This window comes from Mastigoproctus giganteus, chromosome 2, assembly GCF_048544385.1.
Source record: "Mastigoproctus giganteus isolate SK-2022 chromosome 2, ASM4854438v1, whole genome shotgun sequence".
In the NCBI taxonomy this organism is placed as follows: Eukaryota; Metazoa; Arthropoda; class Arachnida; order Uropygi; family Thelyphonidae; genus Mastigoproctus; species Mastigoproctus giganteus.
Window position 1 is genome coordinate 128,972,566 of NC_143576.1, and position 26,498 is coordinate 128,999,063.

At 37.7% G+C, this 26,498-nt stretch overlaps 1 protein-coding gene across 1 annotated transcript in view; it reads left to right on the top strand.

Moving 5' to 3' along the window:
* Nucleotides 1-26,498, top strand: part of LOC150089558 (uncharacterized) — a 185,746-nt gene that overhangs the window by 99,252 nt on the left and 59,996 nt on the right. The window contains exon 5 of the mRNA XM_090390029.1: nt 13,462-13,606. Within this exon, the coding sequence (XP_090246155.1) occupies nt 13,462-13,606 (145 nt within the window). The remainder of the gene's footprint in view (nt 1-13,461; nt 13,607-26,498) is intronic.

Below are 26,498 nucleotides of genomic sequence, written 5' to 3' on the forward strand. Positions count from 1 at the left end.
ACGAGAAATCTTTGGCAAGGGATGCAAAGAGTTCTTTACTTATGTAAACTCTAGAAGGAAGGGGATGAATCAGATTGGTCCACTCGATATCGATAGGTCAACTGTTGATGATCCTGCTCAGGTAGCTAACAAACTAAATGAATATTTTGCATCGACATTCACACATGAGGAGTGATTCAGCGAGGGGAATGCCAGAGGTGTATTCAACTCTGGCAGTAAGCTAGAGAATCTTGTAATAACTGAGAGTAAAGTGGAGGAGAAATTGTTGAAGATAAATACAAGAAAGGCACCTGGGGTGGATGGGATCTATCCAGTTATATTAAAAGAGGCAGCAAAGGAAGTAAGCAAACCCTTAGCCATAATTATGAGAGCTTCCTTGGACTCAGGGGAAGGACCCATGGACTGGAGATGTCCAAATGTGACCCCAATTCACAAAGGAGGATCAAAAGGCGACACAAGTAATTATAGACCTGTTAGTGTAACTTCTGTTCCCGGAAAATTAATGGAGGCACTGGTTAAAGATGCACTTCAGGATCATCTAGACAAGACTTCAGTTATAGCTCGGACATAGCATGGTTTTGTTAAGGGGAAGTCTTGCCTGACCAATTTGGTTGGATACTATGATGCAGTCACAAAAGAACTGGATGCAGGGAATAACTTTGATATTATATACTTGGATCTTAGAAAGGCTTTTGATACTGTTGCACATGGAAGACTGCTGCATAAATTGGAGCAGTGTGGCATTGGAGGCAAATTGCTGCTATGGATAAAGGAGTGGTTGAGGGGGAGAAGACAGAGAGTGGTAATCAATGGACACTGCTCATCGTGGACTAATGTTATTAGTGGAGTCCCTCAGGGTTCAGTATTGGGTCCATTATTGTTTTCTGTATTTATAAATGATATTGATGATGGTATATCAAGCTTAATGTCCAAGTTTGCAGACGATACGAAGGATGGCAGGGTTGTCAAGGACACTACTGACACTATGCTACTGCAACAGGATCTGGAAAGGTTGAGCAGATGGGCTGAGAGGTGGCAAATGAAGTTTAACATTGACAAATGTAAAGTACTACACATGGGAAACAGCAACCCCAGAGCAACGTATCAACTCTGTGGTACTACACTGACAGTGGTAGAGAATGAAAGGGACCTGGGGGTGGTTGTGCAGGCAGATATGAAGTTTTCTGATCAGTGCAGACGGGCTGCAAGAGTAGCTCATGGTGTATTGTCGATGATATATAGGAATTTTTCTAGCAGGGATAAGGAGGTGATTATTCCCTTGTATAAGGCAATGGTCAGGCCACACCTAGAGTACTGTATACAGGTCTGGAGGCCTCATTTCAAGAAGGATGTAGAGATGCTGGAACGAGTACAGAGAAGGGCAACAAGATTGGTGAATGGAACAAAGGGGTACTCTTACGAAGAAAGGCTTAAGTTTTGCAAATTATAGTGTCTGGAGACTAGGCACCAGCGAGGTGATCTGATTGAGGTGAATAAAGCCTTGAATGGTTTGAGCATGCTCAATGCTGATGGGATTCTTCCTCTAGCTCAGAAAAATCACCTGAGAGGGCATAAATTCAAATTGAGGAAAGACAGATGTAGGATAGACGTGAGGAAATTTGCCTTTAGCCAGCGGGTGGTTGGTTGGTGGAACAGACTTCCATCCCTTGTCGTGGAAGTTGATAGCCTAAATAAGTTTAAGGCTCAGCTGGACAGGTATTTCGAACGAACAGAGGGGTGAAGTGGAAGTGGTTATTTTTTATTTATTTATTTTTTTTTTTTTGGCTGATGCTGCATAAGCTTGCTTTCTTGCATCAAATGCCTCTACTAATGCTAATGCTAATATTAGGATTAAATAGCATATAGTAATAACTCCAACTAATAGAATTAAAGAAATACGAGTTCACCATATTTTCCCTTCCTGTAATTAAATTGCTAAACTTTCCCTTTGACCACAAATTTCCTTGGATACTACAATTTTATGGTATTATGATTACTCCTATCATGATTGCTACTATCAGTGCCTGAACTGTTGTATATTTGATACAGCTTGGATCATTGGTGAAAACTAAGTCAAGGATATTTTACCATCCACCCCCTTGTGCTTTCTCTAACTTTTTGCAATAAATAGCAATCATCTAGTTGATTCAAGAAACTTCTCCCGTTATGTGTACTGCATGCCCATGATTTACAATCTGGGAAATAAAAGCCACTCATGATGACACCCTTGCTTGCCCACTGAAGCCACGCAAAGACTTGCCTGTAACACACACCCCAATATCATTAGTAGTGGCAAATAATGCAAGAAAGCAAATGTATACAGCACCAGAAGGGGAAAAAAAGCCAAAACTTCCCATATCACATTTCCTCCTTTCTAACCATTTTTCTAGTTCCTTGAATTTTCAGACTACCCACCTCTATAACACTAGATGGAAGTTTGTTCCAAAAACTCAACCACCTACTGGCTGAAGACAAATTTCTGCATGTCTACCCTGCAACCATCCTTCCTCAGTTTGAATTTATGCTCCCTCATGTGTAGTCTGAGCAAGAGGAAGGATTCCATTAGGATTAAGCTTACTCAATCCATCTGCTATATGCAGCATTGATTTAACACTTTGTGTGGCTTGTGTCTCCAAGCTTGCTTCATTTTCTAGCTATGTTAAAACTCACAAGAATTGTAAAACAATTATTAATCAATTAAAACTTGATTTTGAACACACTAAGGGCAGAAAACTTGCTTCTCGTCCAAGTTGTAGTCAGGCCTTCTGATATCTTTCCAGATCTATTGGTCATAACTTTATCCATCTATACTTTTATCTCTGTTGCAACCTGATAATTCTATTGCATCCTCAGCTAAAGATAAAACTCACTTATTAGCATCTTACTTTTCTTCTAATTCTTGCATTGCTGATCTTGGCAACTCTTCCTACCATACCAAACACACTCCACCCAGTGCCTCCTGTGTTCTTCTGACAAATGGATGTTAGAATTATGAACAATCTCTTGATGACAAAAAAGCTCCATGGCTTCTTGCCAATTATCCACTTGTTTTCAAATCCTGTGCTCTTGGGGTTGCGCCTGTTTTGTGTTGCTTTTTACATTTCTTATTCCACTGGTGATTTTCCTTCTGTGTGAAAATTTGTTTACGTGCATTTCTTAAAAAGTCTGACATATCTCTCTCCCTTCCAGTATCATTCTATTGCATTTATCTCTACTCTTTCCAGAGTAATGGAGAAATCCATTAACTGCCATCTTTACACTACTTGAAATCTTCCACCTGATCAGCTATTGCCAAAATGGATTCTGTCAGTGTCAATCCACAGGTGATATATATTGGCTTATGCTACTCATCTTTGGACAGATTTGATTGAAAAGTTTGCTGAAACTCAAGAAATTGCTCTTGACATTAACAACACTTTTGATTATAATGGATCCTTCCAACAAAAACTGACCGCCATGGGAATCGAGAATGACCCACGTTGCCACTGCGGCGAAGAGGAGTCCTGGGGGCACCTCATGTATGAGTGCCCCAGCTACGACAACATTAGGCTTAAATTCCTCACCACAATACAGAGAAACCCTCGCAATCAAGAATCCACTCTGCTACTCGAGGAAGATACCTATAAGGCATTAACCACCTACGCACAAGAAACATTTGCACTTAGGCGAGCTAAGATTGCAGAACTCAGAACCCAACAACTAAACCGGACCGGCGTGGGATAACTCTCCATTCCCCCGGAAAAACGCAGACATAATTATGCAAACCCTAATAGGGTAGGATCCACTGCAGGCACCATCCAAGGTGCGGGATGCTGGCACTTCTTGGAGTGCGGGATTTAAAAGTCATCGCAAACCCGAAATGGGTAGGATATACTGCTGGCATCGATCTAGGTGCGGGATTGCTGGCACTGACCTCAGTGCGGGATCTACAGGCACTATGCCATTGACAATTACACAGGGGCACCTGTCCCCTGTGACTTTTAAACCCACACTCTTTCCTATACTTCGCCTAAATTAGGGTGGATTTATTCTCCCCTGTCAACCCACCCAAATTCATTCTCCCTCAAATCCTCTCTTTTTCTATACTCCTATCTCTCTCTTCCCTTTTTTTTTTTTTTTTTAATCTGTTACTTTATTTTATTTAATTTTTTAATTAATTTATTTTTATTTATTTTTTTATTTAATTTTTTTATTTTATTATTATTTTTATTTTTTATTTCTTTTTATTTATTTATTTATTTATATTACTTTTTATTTTTATTTATTTTATTTTTATTTTATTTATTTATTTATTATTTTTATTTTTTTATTTTTATTTTTTTTATTTTTTATTTTTTGGCTCCGTCAGGAAGCTCAGGCAACCCTGGCGGAGGCCAGCCAGAGTATAATGGGCAGCCTGGCTCACCTCCCAGTGGTGGTGGCAGGCAACGTGGGGTTCCCTTAGGGGCCTTGCGGCTAAGCAGCCAGAGACAGAACAACAGAACACAGCACAACTCTGTCACAAACCAGACACCACACTTTTTCTGGCTTTTACAGAGATTCTGTAAATTCTTCACAAAGTACCATGGCGCAGATGTGGGAAACCACCGGTGGCGCCTTCCACAAAACACTATGCCACTATGTATTTGGCATAAAAGACTTCTAAACAAGCTCCCATCATGTGGATTTCCATCTATTTTTTGCAGTTTGGTAGCCAGTTTTCACTCTGACCTCTCTCTCCTCTCCTCTCTCTGCAGGTGATGATAGATGGCTGAGGATGAAGGTTGAGTTTAGTAGGTTTTTTTTTTTTTTTTTTTGCTTGATTTCTTTAATTCCTTGGAAATTTAATCTCTATAATTTTATAAATTTGATTTTGGTAATTTTGTGAAGTTATTTTGTATAATATTTTGTAAAGCTACTTTCTGCAATATATGCAAATTTAATTCTTACTTTTTCTAAAATTACTTTCTTAATATTTGTAAATTTAATTCTTACTTTTTGTAAAGCTAATTCTACTAAGTTAAATTCTTTTTACTATCTTGTAAGTTTAAGTTCTTAAATTTAGTAGTAGATTATTTTTTGGTAATTGCTTAATTGTTTGAATATCTTGTTAATTGAAAGTACAGTAATATTTTTTAATTCTGTAATGTTTTGTAAGTTTAATTCTTAACTTTATAATGGTTGCTATAAGATCCATTTCAAATGTGTTGTCTCAGGATATCATGACTCACTTGGGTATGGCTGAAGGTGATTCACATCAGCCATGAGTTCATCACTTTCATAGCCTGTGGAATGTATTATGCCAAGATCAATCTGATAGTGATCGTAGCTCACCTGTGACACTTTTCCTTATTCCTGATATAAAGTAGTGCACTAATCTCAAATAAAACTTGGTGGTGCCATTATTAGATGATTTGATTCACTGAAGAAACAGGTGAATGCTAGGGCTTATAATACCAAGATTCCTGGATCCTGGTTATTTTTTTCCGGTATTCAAATCTCGGTATTGATACAAAAATACCGGGTTTTCAATACTAATTTAAAAAATAATTATCCATGATTTATTCACATAAAAGTTATAAAATCAACAACAATAAATCATTAATACTGCTGAATTTGCAAATGAGGTATTATTATACACAGTGCAAATGCAGCGGAAACCTGAAAATGTCATGAAACTGTAAGACTTAAAATCTTACAAATATATTTCTCTTAGTAAGTATAGTGTGTGTGGAAGTAAAGCGCTTAAGGAATAATGAAAACATCATTATGGAAATATTTCCATTAGTGCAGTAGGCCTGGTAGTGCAATTAAGGAATATGGTGAACAATGTAAAAGTGTGGCAGGTGCGAAAGAGTTAAAATTAAAACTTCTGAACAATAGTTTAATCCCTCTATTACACCGCTACTTGAGGATGCAACACTTAGTGCATTTTGGGAAAGGGTGTCGCTTTGGAGCAGTTCAAAGGTATTGTGAACAGGTGATCTTGAGGTAAAAGAGGAAAGCATTTTGTTGTGTGGGAAAAATATTCTGTTTTTCCCACCAAAGGAAGAAGAGTAAGTTTAAAAAATAATACCATGATTGGGTCAGATTTAAATTAGATGGGGGAGATACGTAAATGTGTGCAAACCTCTCTGGGGTTTGCACATAAGCTTGCATATAAAAAAGTAGTAAAAGGGGCGATTGTAACTTGCAATAAATAAATAAATGAGAAGGAAATAAATAAGGTGCTCGCACCAAAAGAGGAGTTTGTCATTGCTGTTCGGAGGGGTTGCAGACTTCCAGTGGTAGTTCTGGGGTTCAGTTCAGGTCCAGTTCTGGGAGTGTCCAGCTATATAGTGAAGGGTTCCCCCGGGCATGTTCTTGTGCTAGAAGTTAATCCGGAAGTTGAATAAAGCTTCTACTACTGCTGTGGCAGCTCCGTAGCCAGGTGGGAAGGAGTAGCAGTGCGTAGCACACGCTTCTTGATTAGACAGGGGTTCGAGCCTGTCACCACCAAATACGGAGGATGCGGAAAGGTCAGGGAATGACCACTGCATATTCCCAGAGCAATATGGCCTTAGTTGCTAATGCTCCTAAAAAAAAAAAAAAAAAAAAAAACCTACTGCTGTGGTAATTTCCTTCAGTATTAATAGAGAACTGTTCTTGAAATCCCGAAATAAGACAGTACTGGAAGAGCTATACAGCAGAGATGCAGAGTTCAACTAAGGAGAGAGAGACATCACCGCACAAAGGAATCCCACTGTGAAAGAGAAGGAAGGTATGTTCTCTGAACTGTTGTTTTGGAAATGTACTTAGATAAAGTGACCCCAGGGGCTCACATCTGGTGAGTATGGGGGCTTGGCAAACCCCAGGGTCCTAAGCTGGATATCATCATTATTCTCTTTCTTGCTTTCTTGGTGATTCCCTTCTACTTCTTTCTTTCTCTCTCTCTCTCTCTCTCTCTCTCTCTCTCTCTCTCTCTCTCTCTCTCTCTCAGGGTAATGCGGGAATTTTTTTTTTTTTTTTTTGGCTGGTTCAACATAAGCCTCAGGCTTCCTTGCACCATATGGCTAATAATAAAGTGGGAGATTATTTTAGAGTAAGGTTGAAGTTGAAGAAACACGAGAAATATGGAAATGTTTAGTTGAGTTGGCTTATTGGTTGAAGTTGTAAAGAAAATTGATATTGCTAAATTAAGAGAGATTACATGGAATTGTTAGCATTAAGTTAGTGACTTATGGATTGCTGTTGTGAAGATAATTGATATTGGTGATTAAGAGAAATATGAAGAAGTGATTAAGATGAATAGTTTAGTGTTTGAAGCTGTAGAGAGAGTGGAGATTGTTAATTGAGGGAAATTTTATGGAAATGATAGCATGTATTAACAGATTAAATGCGAAAAATGAATAGATTATATGTAAATGAACACCAGTTATGTATTGTAAGTAGATTTGCATGATAAATGACTTTTGTTTTATATTTGTGTCATTGCTCTTGAGAAACTGACGGCTCACATATAATATATATACGATATATAATATATATACTCTTGTGTGTGTGTGTGTGTGTGTGTGTATTTGAGGGAATATCCCTCAGCTCCTGGAAATTCTCATTTTTTAATGCAGTCAGGTAGCTTGTGGGGGCTTACTGCTTGAGGGGAGCTGCTGTACGAAAATCATAACAATGGCCACTGACGGCGATACTAATGTACAGGGAAATAAAAATTAATAAATAAATAGATAACCTCCCCCCCCCCCCCAACTTAGATTTGGTTTCCTCACCAAGCTTAACCACCATCAGTCCCTTTCTTTCGTTAATACGGATATAGTGCTATAAAAAGTCAAAAAGGAAATAAGATTTTTTGAAGCTGAGGGAATAAGGGGGGGGGGTAGAAAACGTCCAAAAGGACGTTTTCTGCTGCTATTTAAATATGTACCAAATTAGATCCAGTTTAAACAATAAAACCATTGAGTTTCTTAAGAGCTCACTTTATTCGGACAGGTAGTGTGGATGCTTATTTTTTTGTTTTAGAATAACTGTATGTTTAATAATTTTTGCTAGAATATTTATTATTGTAATAAAAGTTTGATTTAAAACATGAATTCAAGCAATTACTTGTTTTTTCCTTACTTTATCGCACCTAATTGTCATCAAAATTTAATGTGAAAAATGTTTTTTTTTTTTTATAATACCAGTATCCCGGTTTCATAAATTAAAAATATCGAAATACCGGTATTAAGATTTTGACCAGTATTGTGAGCCCTAGCGAATGCCCTCAAATAAAAGTGGAGACTCACCAGGGACCCGAGTGTCACGTGCATACTGCTCTCATTCAAGAAGATTTAGTTTTACTGAGAGACTCCATTATCAGGAAAATGGATAACATTTTTTGTTATATGAATAGGTGGATTGGAAATATAGGGCCATGCTGAAAAAATTAAAAAAGTTAGATCAGAATGTATACAATTCAACTCTGGCATGATGGAAACTAATCTGCTGAAGCCTTGTGGATTAACTTAAGACTTGAGGGATTCTGCAAGACTTTTGGAGGGAAATTTTTATCAGTGTGGCCTACCCTAGTAGGTAGAAGGAAGCTATTTTGTAGAGATGTAATACATGTGAATTACATCTCTACAAAATGCCAGAATCATTAAGATTGTCCTAAAGGTTCAGGGGAACCTGCTAGTTATGCTTACATACATCTTAAGAGTTCTTGTTTGTCGCTGTAAAAGCCAATATTGGCAAAATGTGCCAATGGTGTGGGAATGTTTCTAACACACATGAAGCTAATGCTAGAGAAACAAACTTAAGTTACTTCAAAAGATGTGTTAGGGTAGTAATCTGAATAAGAAGACTTAATATTAATGATGTCTACAGTAGGATCAGGAGAATTGTCAGTAAAGTGAATGAACTAATTGGTTAGTATTAGTATTAGACATATAGGGTAGGGAAGGCACAGACTTTTGCTGCACAAGGCAAAGTATATAAAAAAAATAACATAAAGTAAAACAAATAAATAAATCTTAATAATAAATAAATAAACAATAATAACAAAATCTAAAAAATAAAACAAAAATAAACTACCTCTATGATTCCATCCTCAAAAAAAAACTGACTGTCCAGCCAACCGTTGAATTCACTGAAGCAGTCAGTCCCAACTCCTCATATAGGTAACTTATTCCAGTATTTAAGAACTTGCTAACTAAAAGAACGTACCAATCCAGTCCTCGGTAATTTTCATTCGTGGCCCCTAGTTATGGAAACATAACAGTGAAAATTTCATCTTCATTCATTTTATTATCTCCTCTTAAAGCTTCAATCAGGTTTTCTCTGAGGTATCTGGTTGCCAAGCTCTGTAGCCCGTTTCCTCATTAGCAGTGGCAAATGATGCAAGAAAGCAAACTTATACAGCATCAGCCAAAAAAAAAAAAAAAAACACACCTCTCTTTTCATCTATTCCATCCCTCCAGTAGTTTGATTAGTTCTTTTTGGAATCTACAGAAAGGATAGACAGGATAAGAAGGGAGGAAGGGTTATGCTATTAGTTAAGAAATGCATAAAATCCAAGGAAGTGAAGCCAGTGGACATCTCTGGATGTCGACTTAAATGGATGACAGATGAATTAATGAGGCTCTTGTTAGAGAATAAACATATATGGTTTTTATTCTCATATCTACTGTATCAGGTGATACAGTACATATAAATTAGTATAAATTAGCCTACATTCAAGTCACAAATAAAGGTTAGGCAAGCTAAGCAGGCAGATTACAAGAAATCTCTGGAAAAGAATGCAAGAAAAAACAGGAAAGACTTTCATTTTTTATTTTTTTAACTTCTGTACACACTATAACAGAGGGGATAAATCACACTGGTCCTCTAGATATGAAAGGTTTAACTGTTGATGATCCTATTCAGGTTACTGACAAACTGAATAGATATTTTGCATTAACATTCCACCTGAGAAACTTTTTAGAGGTGGGGATGCGCTAGAAGTGTATCATATTCTAACAGGGAGCTAAATGATTTTGTGATAACTGATAAAACTGTTGAAGCTAAATGTACACCAAACAGCCGGAACCAATGGATCTAACCAATTTTGAGCCTAAAGACAATTAAGGCTCCTTGGAGTTGATAGCTTATACCCAGTGATTTTGAAGAATACAGCCAAACAGTATATTGATGTTAATTATGAGTGCATCTATGGACTCAGGAGAGATTCCTTTCAGTTGGAGAAGTGCCAACATACCGCCAACTAAGAGAAGTGCCCACATACTGCCAATACATAAAGGTAAGAGTGAAGTTGGTAACTACAGACCAGTTAGTCTGACTTTGGTGGTAGGGAAAATCTTCGAGGCAGTTATTAAGAGTGCAATTCAAGGACATTTAGAAAGAAATGGCATTCTGAAGGACATACAACATGGTTTTGTCAAGGGAAAATCATATTTAACTAACCTAGTAAGCTATTTTGACACAATTACTCATGAGCTGGGTGTAGCGAACAATTCAGAAGGCCGAGGATTATGATCAATAGATATTCTTCAGGTTGGTATAACATCATAAGTGGAGCCCCCCCCCCCCCCAGGATTGGTTCTTGGGCTACTGTTGTTTCTGATTTTCATATAAATGACATTGATAAAGGGCGTGAAGTCAAAATTTTCAGATGACATAAAGAGTGAAAGAGTTGTTAATGATCAGTGTGAAGCAGTGCTTCTTCAATATGACTAGAACAAGCTTCAAAAATAGTTAGAAAAGTTGCAGCTGTTTTAATGCAGCAGAATGTAAGGTATTCTGCACCTGGGGCAGCATTTCCCAAACTTTTTTAGTCACGGAACACTTTTCATCTCATAATATATTTATGGAACACATATTCTTTTGTGGCTATTTGGTTTTTAAATAAAAATATATATATACAAAGGTACTAGGAAAGTTTTGCAATACAGCTTTGTTTATTTAATTTTTTCAAAGTAATTTCCTCTACATTCAATACACCTCTCCATCCTCCGAAACCAATCTTTAAACCAGTTCTGCGAAGTTTCACTAGGGAGTAAAGCACACTCGTTGTCCCAAGCCCGTAGAAGGTCCTCATCACTGGAAAACCGCCTCCCTTTTAGCTTCATTTTCACATGCGGGAACAGTGCAAAGTCGCAGGGAGCAAGGTCTGGACTGTAGGGAGGGTGCTCGAGAAGTTTCAGTCCTGTCGTGGTCAAATATTCGGTGCAGGCTTTGGCGCGGTGAGCTGCAGCATTATCGTGATGGAGGTACCAGGTGTCCATTCTTGACTTTGGCCGCAGGTTCTTCATAGATCCAATGACTTTAGGCAGGCATTGTTCAGTATACCACTTAGTTGTGACTGTCTTCTGCGTGTCCAAAACGACACGTTCCACAATTCCACTCGATTTGAAAAATACAGCTATCATTTTCTTCTTTACAGATCGGGATTTTCTGACAATTACGGGTGTGTCGTCATCATCAAAGACCCAAACTTTGTTTTGAGCCTTGGTCGGCAGATCGTAATAGTACAGCCAAGTCTCGTCACCTGTCACGATGTTGTTCACATACCGAGATTGTCCCTTATCAAACTTTTTTAACATCTCCCGGCACTAAGTCACACGTCGTGTCATCTGCTCTTCAGTCAGTTGATGCGGCACCCAGAGAGAACAAAGTTTCTTCACGTGCAAATGATCTTGCAGAATCGAACGAATTGCTGGTGCATTTAGGCCCAAAGTATCCTCTATCTGTTGGTAGGTCACTCGCCTGTTTTCGTCAAGCATTTTCCTCACAGCAGTAATGTTTTCCTCCGTAACTGACGTTCGTGGCCTTCCCGGCCTCTCAGAATCCTCCAGAGTGAAATTTCCCCTTTGGAATTCTCTATACCACCTGAATATCGTTGTACGATGTGGACAATCATCATCTAGTGCAAGAGTCATTTCTTCTAAGCACTGGTCTATGGTTAAACCACCCACGAAATTATACCGCAAAACTGTCCTTATCTCATTTCGTGACCACGATGCCATCGCAAGCACTTTACACTCTCACTACTAATGAATAACTGAGCCCATCGACTTGGCGCGGCGGCTACTATGCACGTATGAACATGTCTCAACATGCAGCAACAAGCAGCTTCCTGTGATTCATTGTTGCGTCATATTGCAAAACTTTCCTAGTACCCTTTGTATGAGTAATCTGTTCACCACATTTTTAGGTTGCATGTTTGTGGAGAGTATCTCAGTCATCTTTCAGAGCCAAACTAACTCTTCAAGCACATTTCAGTAGGCTTTCCTTGTCCAACAGATTTCTGCTGAAGCACTCTCTCCTAATCAACCAACTTGACACAGACTGCATAAGTTCACAAAGAATAGTAAGTACAGATACCAGGTTTTTGACACCATCACTGCCATCTAGAGGACCACTACTCATGTGTCACTGTGATCTGTTGAGAAAGAGACAAGCTGAGGATGGACACAACTCACCCTTTGGTCAAATGTGCACTACAGCCAAGTTAGCATATATTGTTTCTTTTCTGTGTAGTTGGCCTTTCATCTGTGCTTGTACTACATTCATAATTGTGTTTATTTTATTATTTATTTTAGTTATTTATTATTTAACATAAAAATTATATTAATTGTAATTTTCCTTTTTATATTGTAGAGGTTCATCATTCACTTGTTAGCCCCTTGTGACTTTCCACAATGAGTATTGTATACCTACTTTTGGTTACAATAAAGAATTATTTATTTTAATTTTTAACTATATTAGAAATATGGAGAAATTTAATTTTCATCTATTTACCTTGCTGAATAAGTGAAGGAAAGCGTACATACTTGTGATGCTTTGATAATATTAATAATTTTAGGGCTTTTGCACTTAGGTTAGCAGTGTTGCTTAAAATGTAAAAAGTCAGTTGGTTGACAGTTAAGAGAAGGTTAATTTTCCAAAACTCTAAAAGTCATTGTTAAATCATATAATGAAAATACAGTGAATTAAAATAAGTGTATCATCTTAAAAGCTTCAGCTGTCAGTTACTTTAGTGTTTCTTTTTTTTCCTGTAAATATAGACTGCCATTTAAAATTGTTTGTTTGGGCATGTCGCTGAACGAACTGGTTTAAGATTTTCCTGCAGATAATGAAAATGATTGAGCATATTCGATCCCAGCAAGGCATTGCCACTAAAGTCACCACAAAGATAGATAGGCATACCGGCATTTCAGTTTAATTTCAGAGAGAGAGAGAGAGAGAGAGAGAGAGCAAGCCTCAACTTGCATTTTAAAATCTTCCATTCCTTCTAGATGCAACCATTTTTGCAAAATAACAGGCAGTAGTGTTTCCTTACATGCAAACCTGATATCAAAAATTTACCACCTCCACCAGAGTGAACTCAGCTTGCTACTCTTGAAAGCTTGTCAATCTCTTCTTTATATTATTCAAATCTTTATGTATTTATATTGCTGTGTTTTCATCTTCCTTGTAGTTTCATTAAAACAAATGGCTTCTTTGCTGTAGAGTCAAGCCATGAGAATAGTTCGTACTGTGGGCCAAGCTTTTGAAGTCTGCCATAAACTTAGTCTTACTCATGCAGCTGCATCAGAAAGCCAGGATGACATTCCTAATGAAAAAAATAATGTGAGCAATGATTCTTCAAGTAAAGGTAATTAATATCTGAATGGTTTAATTGCTGATTTTATTTTTCCTTTCTTGCCATCATTAAATATCAAAATTGATAAATTATATATACAGTATTAATTACTAAAATTGTATAAAACATTTTTGATGAATGAATATATGAATACTTAAGAATAAGGGAGAAAACAATTAACACTTTCAACTTGATACAATACAAGTATAACTCACATTCAACAATTTGAAACACAATTAACAGTTTTATAAGCAGAATTACAGTTTATTGTAATTTCTGCTTATAAAACTTTAATGTTAAGTAATTTAGACTATATTTTGCAGTCACAATAATCTATAATTCCAATTGACAAGGCCTTATAATCAATTGGAAAGTCCTTTTAACTTTGCATTTAACTAGGTGGTGTTATTCAAAATTGACATGGCTTTGAATCCACTTTGGAATTGGTTTTTCAAGCTCAGTGGGGGGGGGGGTGAAAGCTTGACTTTCCCAACCAACAAATTTCCAGAACTGGTATTAGGTAAATTTCAAATTTACCCATATACAAAGAAGTAGAACATACAACATGTGCTGGAATGAAAGTAAACCTCTCAAACTTGATCATAACAGAAATTATTATATAATTTATAAATGACAATGATTATGGAAAATGCATGAAATAAGCCAAATATAATAAAAAGTGAATTAAAGGTGCAATGTCCAAAAATTGGACATTGCACCTTTAAATAAACAATAAATCACATAATTTAACAAACCTGAATTATCAAATAAAATTTACATAGCCTGACAAAAAGCATAAAATAAGGTAGAAAAATATACAATAATAATGTAGTTTTATATAATTCAATAAAACATGATTTTTCTTCGTATATATTCTTTCTAAGTGAGAAAGTAGGTAGGTAATATCCCAAGAGCAATATACACTAATAAAGCCATGCATTTCATTCATAACTCTCTTCTGCCACCCACAAGATTTACAATGTCAAACTTCCTGACCCATATCGCCTGACTGTTTCAATAAGTAGCAATACAGAGGTCAGGAAGTTCAGCAGAATACCTATTCTGTTACTGGTAGTTATCACTTTTCTAAGCATATATTCAGAACTCTCATGCATTCCTGTCTGTAGTGTTGTGCCTAAGTTTTGTACATCCATCTGAGTATATCTCAGTTGTTAATTCCTGTGCTCATTTCTTACAACTTGCATTATCCTTATCTTTTTCTGTTTCTGAGCTAGCTTCATGGAATGTGTAAATTAGGTAAATACAGAAAGTTTTGAGGAAAATTTTGACTAAAGAGGTTTTTTGCTATGAAATTTTGACGAGCATGGTGAGCGATTCCACCAAGACATTTCAGCAATGGAAAGAAGATATCAGGGTAGGTGGAACGCTTCTATGCTTGCTGACTACCGTTGGACAGTAACAAGAGATGCCGCGGAAGTGGAATACAAGCAAAAAGAAGGCGCTGTCGTGAATAGGCCACATTTTGAGAAAGTACTTTCGGTTCCTGTGCAGTTTTCTTGTGTTCTTGTTTTTTTACGTTTTAATTAAAAACAACTCTGATTTATGTTGTATCAAGAAAATGTAAATATGAGTTGTTTTAATATTACTTTTCACTCCAACTACTACTGAAATTACTATATTCTTAGACAATAGTGAAAGTATTGTATCTCAAAAACTAGAGCTAATAAAAAATTTCTGAAGTCATATTCATTTTTCTTGACCCACAATTAATAAAGTTTGCCTATTTTAAGAAAGAAACAAATTCAAAGAATTTTTTTATTGAACAGTGAATTATAAGAATAAAAGTTAATCACATAAAGAAATGTAAAAGCCTTTAATTTTTGTTTCCAAATATGATTATCCCCTTGATATATTGATCACATTGCATATTCTCATATGGGGCATGTTTTATTGACATTGGCAAATATATTGCATTGAAAAGCTACAACAAAGGTTCCTACCATAAATGGTCCCTTTAGTCAATTCATGTTGAATCTTCAGCGTACTGCACAGATGAACAATGTCATGTTGTATATGTTGTCAGTCTGAAATTGTTCTTATATTTTTCACATTGGCCCAAATACTAGGAAGGTCATAATCCCACTGTATAAGCCAATTGTAAGACCACATTTGGAATACTGTGTCCGAGTATGGAGACCTCATCTGAAAAAAGACATTGAGCTTCTTGAAAGATGGGCAACTCACATGGCAAGATCAGCAAAGGGGGGGGGGGGAAGAGACTGTATGAGGAAACTACAGGGCTTGGTAACCAGGCATGTGGGGCAGATGCCCTCAAAGGAATTAAAATGGGGACCATCAAGCTCTCAGCTGCCCAACTCAACGTTAGAGCTCACATTTGTGCATCAGACAACACAGAGGCAATCTCCAAGGCAGAATGCTCTGGTCCCAAAGGAGGTGATTATTGTCAGCAATTCTGTTGTCCGGGAAATGGGAATTAGGTTGTTCAAGAAGGATAGGTAGAATAGAACCAGGGTATGTCTGCCAACAGCAAAAATAGATGATCAGAGCAAAAAAAAAAGCAGATATCATCTTTTAAGGGTACAAAAGGTGATATTGCTGTACACGTTAACACTAATGATATTAAGAATAGAAGATCTGAGGACATTTGCTTAACAAATACCACCACTTTGCTTATTGGAGGCTTGAAGTGGTGAAACTCATGTTTAGTCTCTAGAGCAAAGTTTCCGGCATCCCCCTCCCCCAATACGTCTCCTTCAACCCATGCTTTTTTAACCCAAGCACGGTACTAAGTACTATAGGTTCTAATACCTCTCGTGTTTGGGGTTCACATAAAAAAAAAAAAACAAAAAAAAACCAGGGCAATGTTGGGGAAAAGACATGAGTTAGGATTGAATTTGAAAGTGTCTGTGATTCTGCCCAGACACGATATCAACTCTGAATATAAGAATAAATGTTAATCACATAAAAAAATTTAAAAACCTTTAATTTTTGTTGCCAAATATGATTATCCTCATGGTATAGTGATCACATTGCATATTCTCATATCATGGTACAAGTTTTAGGAGGAAGAACATGTTGAGAGCCTTGGTAGTCATTTCAGCCCTGGAGATAATGTGCAAGGCTCATGGGGTAGAATTTTTCTCAGTGTGGTTTGTGCTTGTTAATACAGAAAGACTGCTTTTACAGGGATGGGATACACTTAAATAGAAGTGATGCAAGAATATTTGTAATGTACTTGTGCCAAGAGAGATTAGAAGTCAGGATAATCCCCAGAAGAGATATATCATTTTTGCCTAGAAATTGGAGTGTCACCAAAGATAAGCATAGGAGCAGAAGAATCATTTTCGCGAGATATAAGACAAGACTGAGTTTTAGAAGAATTGAAATCAAGTAAGTTGTTTGCCCCACTGGAGATCGGCATTTAAGGAATTGGTAGCAGATATTCGAGAAGTTGAAGCTGATTGATCAGAGCAAGGTTTTTCAAAATGTAAAGTGGAATGTAATGTGCTGCCATCAGCAAAACTATGGATAGGATTTCCAGTCAATGGAAGAAGGTCATTAATATGCAAGAGGAAAAGAGTGGGAAAAAAAACTGAACTTTGGGAGACACCAGCATTAATGAAGAATTTAGAAGACAGAGAGCCATCTACCATCACCCTCAGTGAGCGATCAGAGAGAAAACTGGATAACCAATTACAAAAAACAGTTGGCAAACCATAAGATGAAAGCTTGTTTAGAAGACCTTTATGCCCAACACGATCGAAAGCCTTTGAGATGTCAAGAGCAACTGCTAATGTTGCTCTTGACATCTCACCAAATTATGCTCACCAAACGTTTCCATTGAATTTGTCCTTAAATGGGTAACATAAGCCAAAATATCACCAGTGGATCGACACTAACAGAATCCATACTGGTGATCGTTGATCAGATGGAAAGTTTCTAGGTAGTTTAAGAGTTGGCGGTTGATTGATTTCTCTATTACTTTAGAAAGAGTAGAGGTAATTGCAATGGGACGATAATTGGATGGGAGGGACTTGTCACCCTTTTTGGAACTGCCTGGATATGAGCAAATTTCCAAGCAGAAGGAAAAACACCTTTGGAATAAGAAAATGAAAAAAGTCGGCAAAGAACAGTAAGTTCAGGAGCACAGGTTTTCAGAACAAGTGGAGAAATACCATCAGGACCTGGAGCTTTCTTAGCATCGAAATTTGTCAAAATCGTTCTGACATCATTTTGATGGAAGACCACAGGAGGCATTGAAGGGAGCATGGTGGGAGGTGTTTTATCAAGATCATTAATACATGAGTTGGAAGAAAAATGGGATGCTAGATGATCAGCTTTATCCTTGGCTGAAGTGACAACAGAACCATCTGGTTTTGACAGAGGTGGGAACAGAGATGGGCAGAAGTTGCGGCCAATGGCTTTGGCAAGAGACTGGAATATTCGGCTACCATTAGGGCAAGAAGCAAGTTTTCTACTCTTAGCCTGTTCAAAATCTAGTTTGGACTGATTAATGACTGCTTTACAATTGTTGCGAGCTTTGGTGTAGGCAGAAAATTAATCTGGAGAATTGGAAACAAGCCAATTACGATATGCAACATTCTTCTCTTGAACAGCCTTAGCACATTTATTGGAAAACCAAGGTCTAGACAAAGGATGGGATTTTAAACTGGAGTGTGGAATAAGCATTCAATTCCTACAAGAATAATTTCACTGACACGATCAGAGCAAACATGTACTTGGAAGGGTTGTTTGTGAGAAAAAAGATCAAGCGTGTTGGCTGTATGGTTAGGATTGTCCGGTATTCTTGAAGGTAAAGAACAATCCGTGCAAGGGCATTAGAAATTGCAAAAGCCTCAGCATCTCGACCAGCTGGTTCGGTGTGACTAGAAAATGGAAGCAGCTGGAGTTGTGAACATTAAAATCACCAAGGAAAATTACCTCACTGTTAGGAAAGTTGGACTGGAGAAAGTCAAGTTGCAAAGAGAGGAAGTCAAAGAGCTCCAAGTGATTAGTGGAGTTGGGAGAATGGTAGAGACAGCAGATAAATTTGACACAATGAGGTAGAGAGATTTTAAGCCAGAGAAGATCGAAGAGAGGAGATTCCAAATTACCAATTCTCTGACAGGGAATATCGGAACGGACATATGCACAAGTACCACCTTTGAGGTGAAAGGAACCATACAGCGAATAATTTGGGCAACTGAGATGAGCAGTATTTGAATCAACCGATAACTAAGATTCTGTCAGAAAAAGTACATGGGGTTTGGCAGACTGCAAGTGGAAATGGACATCGTTGAGATTAGAATTAAGACCACGTGTATTTATGAAATGAACTAGGAAGTGTTTGGGAGGTTTAGATCTTTTCACAGATAAGCTTACTCTATTAGTTTGACAATTCGTGGTGTATTCAATAGTAAGAAAAAGTGGGGGGGGTACATGCTGTATGAAGTGATGCAATTTTTGGATATGGCGTACATACACATGGTAAGAATATACCCAGATCTTTGACATAACGTAGCCTCTACAATGTCCCCTGCATACACACCACTGGATCCCTCCAGTCACTATCTGGCAGAGTAGAAGTAGCAAGATTATACACTAGCAGATCCGGAAGCCTCCTAAAGAGTTACCAATAGGTTTGGTCCGATGTACTAACTAGCGGCCAGCCTGCGAACACCGTTTTAGAGCTGTACCCTCGAAATGTAAGAAAGATTGGATCTCGCCATGATGTTCATCGTAACCTCAAAAGTCATCAGTCATACTGCTTGATGGAAGAGATGGGGAAGTGGGGCGACATTCCTCCATGTAGTGTGGGTGCCACACCTCGACCCTGCTTACGTTGGTTCATCCCTGGGTGGTCACCCACAGTGTGCTTGTGCGTGGAGGTTATACCCAGGATTACTAACAGTCCCACCATCATGAAGGTGCAAAGTAGAAATTGTGAGGTTACAAATGCCGATGAAACATTGCTTCATTTGTTCACTACATAAAGAAGTGCTAGATTTTCAATAGACGATCAGATCTTGGAGGCCCAGGCAGAAACATTTGCTAAACAATTTGGATGCAACGATTTTGTATGTAACGATTGGCTGGATCAGTTTAAAAACCGAATACGAGCATATTAATACAAACAATATGTAGGTACACACTAGTACTGTATTATTATTTTTTTTCCCCTAATATTTCTTTTGTTTTTTTGAATCTATGTTTTCGTCAAGTTATTGAGAATTTAAAAAAATGGGAGGCAGATTTAACTCATCACAATAATGGTTTTAGCGAGGACATTTTGTCCCTTGATGCTCATTATAACCAAGTTATTTATATATGTATTTATATATATATATGTGTATTTATATATTTGTATATGTGTATTTATATAAATACAAGTGTATTTATATGGTAGTAATCAATTCTTAGCTTCCTTCTTGCCTCACTCTTCTTTCATTTTTCATGAGAACCTTTTACTACTAGCCTAACATACTGTTGGCCCACGGGCTATCTTGGTTTAAACTATAATATATAATTTTAGCATCCAACCTTTTTCCAGTAAGAGGGCGCTGGCACCATATACTATACCTATATATTTTAACACGTACGCCACAACGTGGTTTTTTCCTGCGTCTTGTCATTGTGGTAAGTTAGCCTTACACGTTATACTACGCCGTAAGTAATCAGGAACTGGCCATTCCTTTCTTCTTTCTTCTTTCTTCTTCATTCAAGAATATATTTTATTCTTACTTTCCAAATTGGCTGTTTAATTCTGTTACAATACCAGGTTCTCTTACTACAAGGGACGGGAAGTTACGCTCCCGGTATGTTCCGACGTAAATTTGCCTTACTACTATTCCTTCACTTTATCTATATGCTATCTTTTTCTACATTTCATACCTCAAGAACTATTAGAGCAATTCGAGGGGGATTGAGGTACTATTACTTTTCTATCACCTAATCTCCGTTCTCCTTATTTAGCAATAGCTGACTATCTTTTGTCATCCAATAACATGTTATATAGTATTATTGGTTCTTTACTATCACCATTATTTGCTTTTTACTTTGATTTCATTGTCTGGGCTATCGGTCGGGCTAAAGTCATCTAGCTTGTTAACCACCTTAATTCGTTTACCTCCCTAACTAATTATCTTCTATCCACTACTATATTCTAGTTTAATCTTAACTTAACTTAGTTGTCAATCTACAGATATCCTTTTGATATCCATTTACCATTCGTCAGGAATAACAGGCAGATGATGACAGAAACTGATAGCTCGCCAATTGTAGGAGGACACATTGTAAGGGTTAGCCCTCGATAAAGTCCTTTGCAATGTGTCTACCCTATCTTTACTACAATTGGCTTGACATAGTTATTTAGTAATTATCCTTATATATATATATATATGTTTCATTTTTGCATATAACCATTATGTTTCCCTACCAGGTTATTACCATGGACCAGAGACAGCTATGACAGCTATCACAGCACTTAGTTACCACCTGCTCATTCACAATATGTTCATAGATATTAAGACTGATGTAATGTTTTATCTAGACATTGATGGCATTAATCAGCTCTTCTCTCCCTTGTCAGGTTCTTTGTTTAGGTTTTCACTGATTGTATCACCATTATAATTAATTATCTTACGTTTATAACTGTTAACTATTTGCCATATCCACTATATATATATATATATATATATATTTTTTTTTTTTTTTTTTTTACGAAAACCCCAAACACAAAAGGTATTAGAACCTATAATACTTAGTACCTTGCTCGTGTTGGAGGTTGAGAAGATGAGAGAAGATATTTGTTGACATTAGACTTGTACTTCTGTAGACTGTAATTTTCAGGAAATACGTATGAAGGGCGGTTGTTCCAGAAAACAGCAGTTGAATGAATAAACGAGGAAGATGAAAAGTTGGTTCTGTGATTTTGAAGTTGGACAGTAAATAGATATTGGCTGGTGGCGGCACGTGGTCAGACTGTTTTGAAAGAGAGAGCAGGAATTATAGAAGCCAATTCAGAAGAACAGTGCCCGTGGAAGTATCTGTAGAAAAGGCATGCAGCATAAAAAGGGTGCGTCTATGAGACAGCGAGTGGAGAGAGACTGTTAGTGAGGAGTCATTAATTAACCTAACAGCCCTCTTCTGAATGGAATCCATGTAAGGGGGATTTGAGATTTGTACAAAGTGAACATCTCTTTGGAAGAAAAGTAACGCTGAGAGCGAAAGAAAAAAACCAAGTTTTATAGATCCAGAGGAAGCAATATTTGTAATGTGCTTGTGCCAAGAGAGATTAGAAGTCAGGATAATCCCCAAAAGGGATATATCATTTTGTCTAGAAATCGGAGTGTCACTAAAGATAGGAGCAGAAGAATTCTTTTTTGCGAGATATAAGACAAAACTGAGTTTTAGAAGGATTGAAATCAACTAAGTTGTCTTTTCCCCACTGCAGATTTACCTTGAGATTGGTATTTAAAGAATTGGTAGCGGATATTTGAGAAGTTGAAGCTGATTGAGCAGGGCAAGGTTTCTCAAAATGGAAAGTGGAATGCAATGTGCTATCATCGGCAAAACTATGGATAGGATTTCCAGTCAATGGAAAAAGGTCATTAATATACAAGAGGAAAAGAGTGGGGGAAAGAACTGAACCTTGGGGGACACCAGCATTAGTGGAGAAGTTATTAGACAGAGAGCATTACCCACAGTGAGCGATCAGAGAGAAAACTGGATAACCAATTACAAAAAACAGTTGGCAAACCATAAGATTGAAGCTTGTTTAGAATACCTTTATGCCAAACACGATTGAAAGTCTTTCAGATGTCAAGAGCAACTACTTGTGTTTCACTGAACCTTTCCATTGAATTAGTCCATAAATGGGTAACATAAGCCAGAATATCAACAGTGGATCGACACTAACGGAATCCATACTGGCAATCGTTGATCAGACTGAAAGTTACTAGGTAGTTTAAGAGTTGGTGGTTAATTGATTTCTCCATTGCTTTAGAAAGAGTAGAAGTAATTGCGATGTATGATAATTAGATGGGAGGGATTTGTCACCCTTTTTTAGGAACTGTCTGGATACGAGCAAATTTCCAAGCAGAAGGAAAAACACCTTTGGAATAAGAAAGTGAAAAAAGCCGGAAAAGAACAGGAGTAAGTTCAGGAGCACAGGTTTTCAGAACAAGTGGAGAAATACCATCAGGACTTGGAGCTTTCTTTGCATCAAGATTTGTCAAAATCCTTCTGACATCCTTTTGATTGAAGACCATAGGAGGCATTGAATGGAGCATTTTGGGAATGGTGAGAGGTGTTTAATTAAGATCATTAATACGTAAGTTGGAAGAAAAATGGGATGCTAACAGGTCAGCTTTATCCTTGGCTGAAGTGACAACAGAACCATCTGGTTTTGACAGAGGTGGGAGCAGAGATGGGCAAAAGTTGCAGCCAATAGCTTTGGCAAGAAACCAGAATGCTCAGTTACCATTAGGCAAGAAGCAAGTTTTCTACTCTTGGCTTGTTCAAAATCTAGTTTGGATTGATTAATAACTGCTTTACAATTGATGTGAGCTTTGGTGTAGGCAGAAAATGAAACTGAAGAATTAGAAACAAGCCAATTACGATATGCAACGTTCTTCTTTTGAACAGCCTTAGCACATTTATTGGAAAACCAAGGTTTAGATAAAGGATGAGATTTTAAAGTGGAGAGTGGAATAATGGATTGCATTCCTACAAGAATAATTTCACTGACATGATCTGAGCAAACTTCGACCGTGTACTTAGAATGGTTGTTAATGAGAAAAAGATCCAGCATGTTGGCTGTATGGTTAGTATTGTCATCATTTAGGTCGACATCAGAAGTTTGAAAACAGTAATCCGACCAATGAAAAGAAGAAAAGAAATCTCGCAGGTCATCCCATTTTGCATTCTAGTACAGCAGATCCCGTTATGACGCAGTTCGCTTTACACTGGTTCGCTATAACGCTGTTCTTATATTATAACCCATATCTGACTATAACGCTCTTTTACAGATTGCATTTTTGACATATTTAAACGAAATCGTTTCATTTGATGGAGTCGATAGCTTGAAAATGAATAGCAAAACAGCATTAAAACATTTCCCATGCTCAGTGAAATTTTCTCACACACTAATTTAATTGCAGTACAGTGACTTTTTACATAGTGCAGACAAAGTTTTTTACTGCTCCTCGAATAGAGAAGTTTTTTCTGTTTTATTAGCTTAAATTGGCATATTAACTCTAGAGTAGCTTTATATTCCTAGTTACGATACTTAGTTTAAAGTTTAACCTAGATAGAGATTTTGTAGGTATTACTTAGTATCGGTAAGGGTATCAAATCCACGTGTTACGAGTTGCAGCTCTGCTGAACGAGAAGTTTTTTAGCCATATTTAGCCGCTTTATTGACCAATTGTTATATCAAATTATTTTCTATAAGTAGCTTATAGACTTAGTCAGGATCCTTAGTTTATTCTGAATTGAGACCGCGAGATTTATTAAGTGAATTAATACTTTAAGTGTCCGTATATTTACCGTTCATAACTTGCTGCCATTGTTATACGATACAACGTTATATCCCGAACTAGATAGCGTAAGCTTAGTGTAGTTTAGTATATAATATAATATTGTCAATCAATCAGTAAAATCTATTAATCTTGTTAAACTTCATTGTCAATTAAATTGTACTTTTTAACTAAATACATATAACGACTTAGATTACAAACGTAACATAATTAATACATAATTTGATATGGAAGTTATATAAATGGAACTCGTAGATAATACTCGATACTGAAAAATATATATAGTGTTATAACTGTGTTGGGATACAAGTTTAGGGTTATAATTTTGTGCTGAAATTGAAATTTTATTGAAATTAAATCGAAATCATGATTCAGACCACAGCAGCAAAGCAAAAGGCTCAAACTAATGGGAGTGCTGTGGCTCAGGGGAGAACTGAGACGGGGTAGTTGCCCTCTGAATCACAGACTTTTAAAATGCACTGCTTGCATGATGTTTGTGGAGCAATCGGGTAAGGGACATGATATTGCCATGGGGGATGTCTTTGTGTGTGTGCATAATATAATTATAGACCTGTGAGTTTAACTTCTGTTCCAGGAAAATTAATGGAGGCACTTAAAGAAGCACTGCAGGATCATCTAGACAAGACTTCAGTTATAGCTCGGACACAGCATTGTTTTCTTAAGGGAAAGTCTTGCCTGACCAATTTGATTGGATACTATGATGCAGTCACAAAAGAACTGAATGCAGGAAATAACTTTGATATTATATAGGGTGTCTCAAAAATATTGGTACAGACGTTTAGGGGAGGTAGGTAACATCTAAAGGAATGTGAATCGCATAGGAACCCATAACCGGAAACATCACGGGAAAGTAGTAGCAGAGGCACAAAAAGCAGAAATGACACAAGGCAGTAATTAGTGGCAAACATTTATTTGACATAATATTAACAATGGAGTACTAGATGGATGCATTTCATGATGTTACAACAGATGCTCGAAGGTTCCACCATGAGACGCGATGCATGCGTGACACTGACACAGCATGGATTGGCAGACATGGTCGAACACAGCTGGAGTTTCTTTGGCAGTGGCAGCAGCGCAGATGAGTCTCGGCACGAGATCCATTTCCGTCTCCACAGGTGATTCCTACACAATAGATTTGAGGGCCCCTCCCACAGAAAGAAATCAAGGTGAGAATGGGGGGCAGGCAACAGGTCCACCACATCCAATCCATCAACGCCCAAAACGCTTGTTCAAATGGTCACGAACAAACCTTTCATAATGGGCAGGCGCCCCGTCATGTTGAACCCAAAAGTTGCATCTCACATTTGCTGGAACATCGTCAAGTATCCCTGGTAGAACTTGTTCAAGAAAGATCCGATATTTAGCAGAGTTCGTGCGGGATGGTAACAGGTATGGGCCGACTAAGCAGTCACCGACCATACCTGCCCACACATTTATTGCGAAGCAGTGTTGTGCCGCATACCATATGGGTTGTCGTGAGCCCACACATGAGCATTGTCCTGATTGAATAAGCCTTCCTGAGGGAAATAAGCCTACTCCGTGACCAAAACATAGGCTGGAAAATTCAAGTCTTGAACACTTTCTTGGAGAAACCACTGCGCAAAAGCCACACGTGCAGGATGATCTTAAGGGAGCAGTAACCAAACCCTTTGGAGATGAAAGGGGTGTAAGGAATGGTCTTGCCAGACACGCTGTACACTGTAACGAGACACTTCTAAGGCAGAGGCAACGGCACATATGCTGGTAGTAGGATTATTCTGGATGGCATTCAACACACTTTCTTCCATGGCGGAAGTTCGCGTTGAACGTGGTCTGCCTGTTAATTTTAAATGACCCATAATCGCACAAGTTTTGATGCACATGCACAAACAAACGCTGGTCCGGTACATGTCTGCCTGGGAAGTGTTCTCCATAAATTTGTTGAGAGGCTCGTCCATTGCCCTCTGCTAATCCATACACTAGGTGCATGTCTGCCAACTCACATGAGTAAACCGAAATTTTCCCTCTCACTAACTGATGAACAGCACCGTTTTCTGACTTACGGTGACATTTCTGGTTATGGATTCCTATGCAATTCACATTCCTTTGGATGTTATCTACCTCCCCTAAACGTTTGTACCAATATTTTTGAGACACCCTGTATATTTGGATCTTATAAAGGCTTTTGATACTGTTGCACATGGAAGACTGCTGCACAAATTGGAGCAGTGTGGCATTGGAGGCAAATTGCTGCTATGGATAAAGGGATGGTTGAGGGGGAGAAGACAGAGTGGTAATCAATGGACATTGCTCATCGTGGACTAATGTTATTAGTGGAGTCCCTCAGGGTTCAATGTTGGTCCGTTGTTGTTTTCTGTATT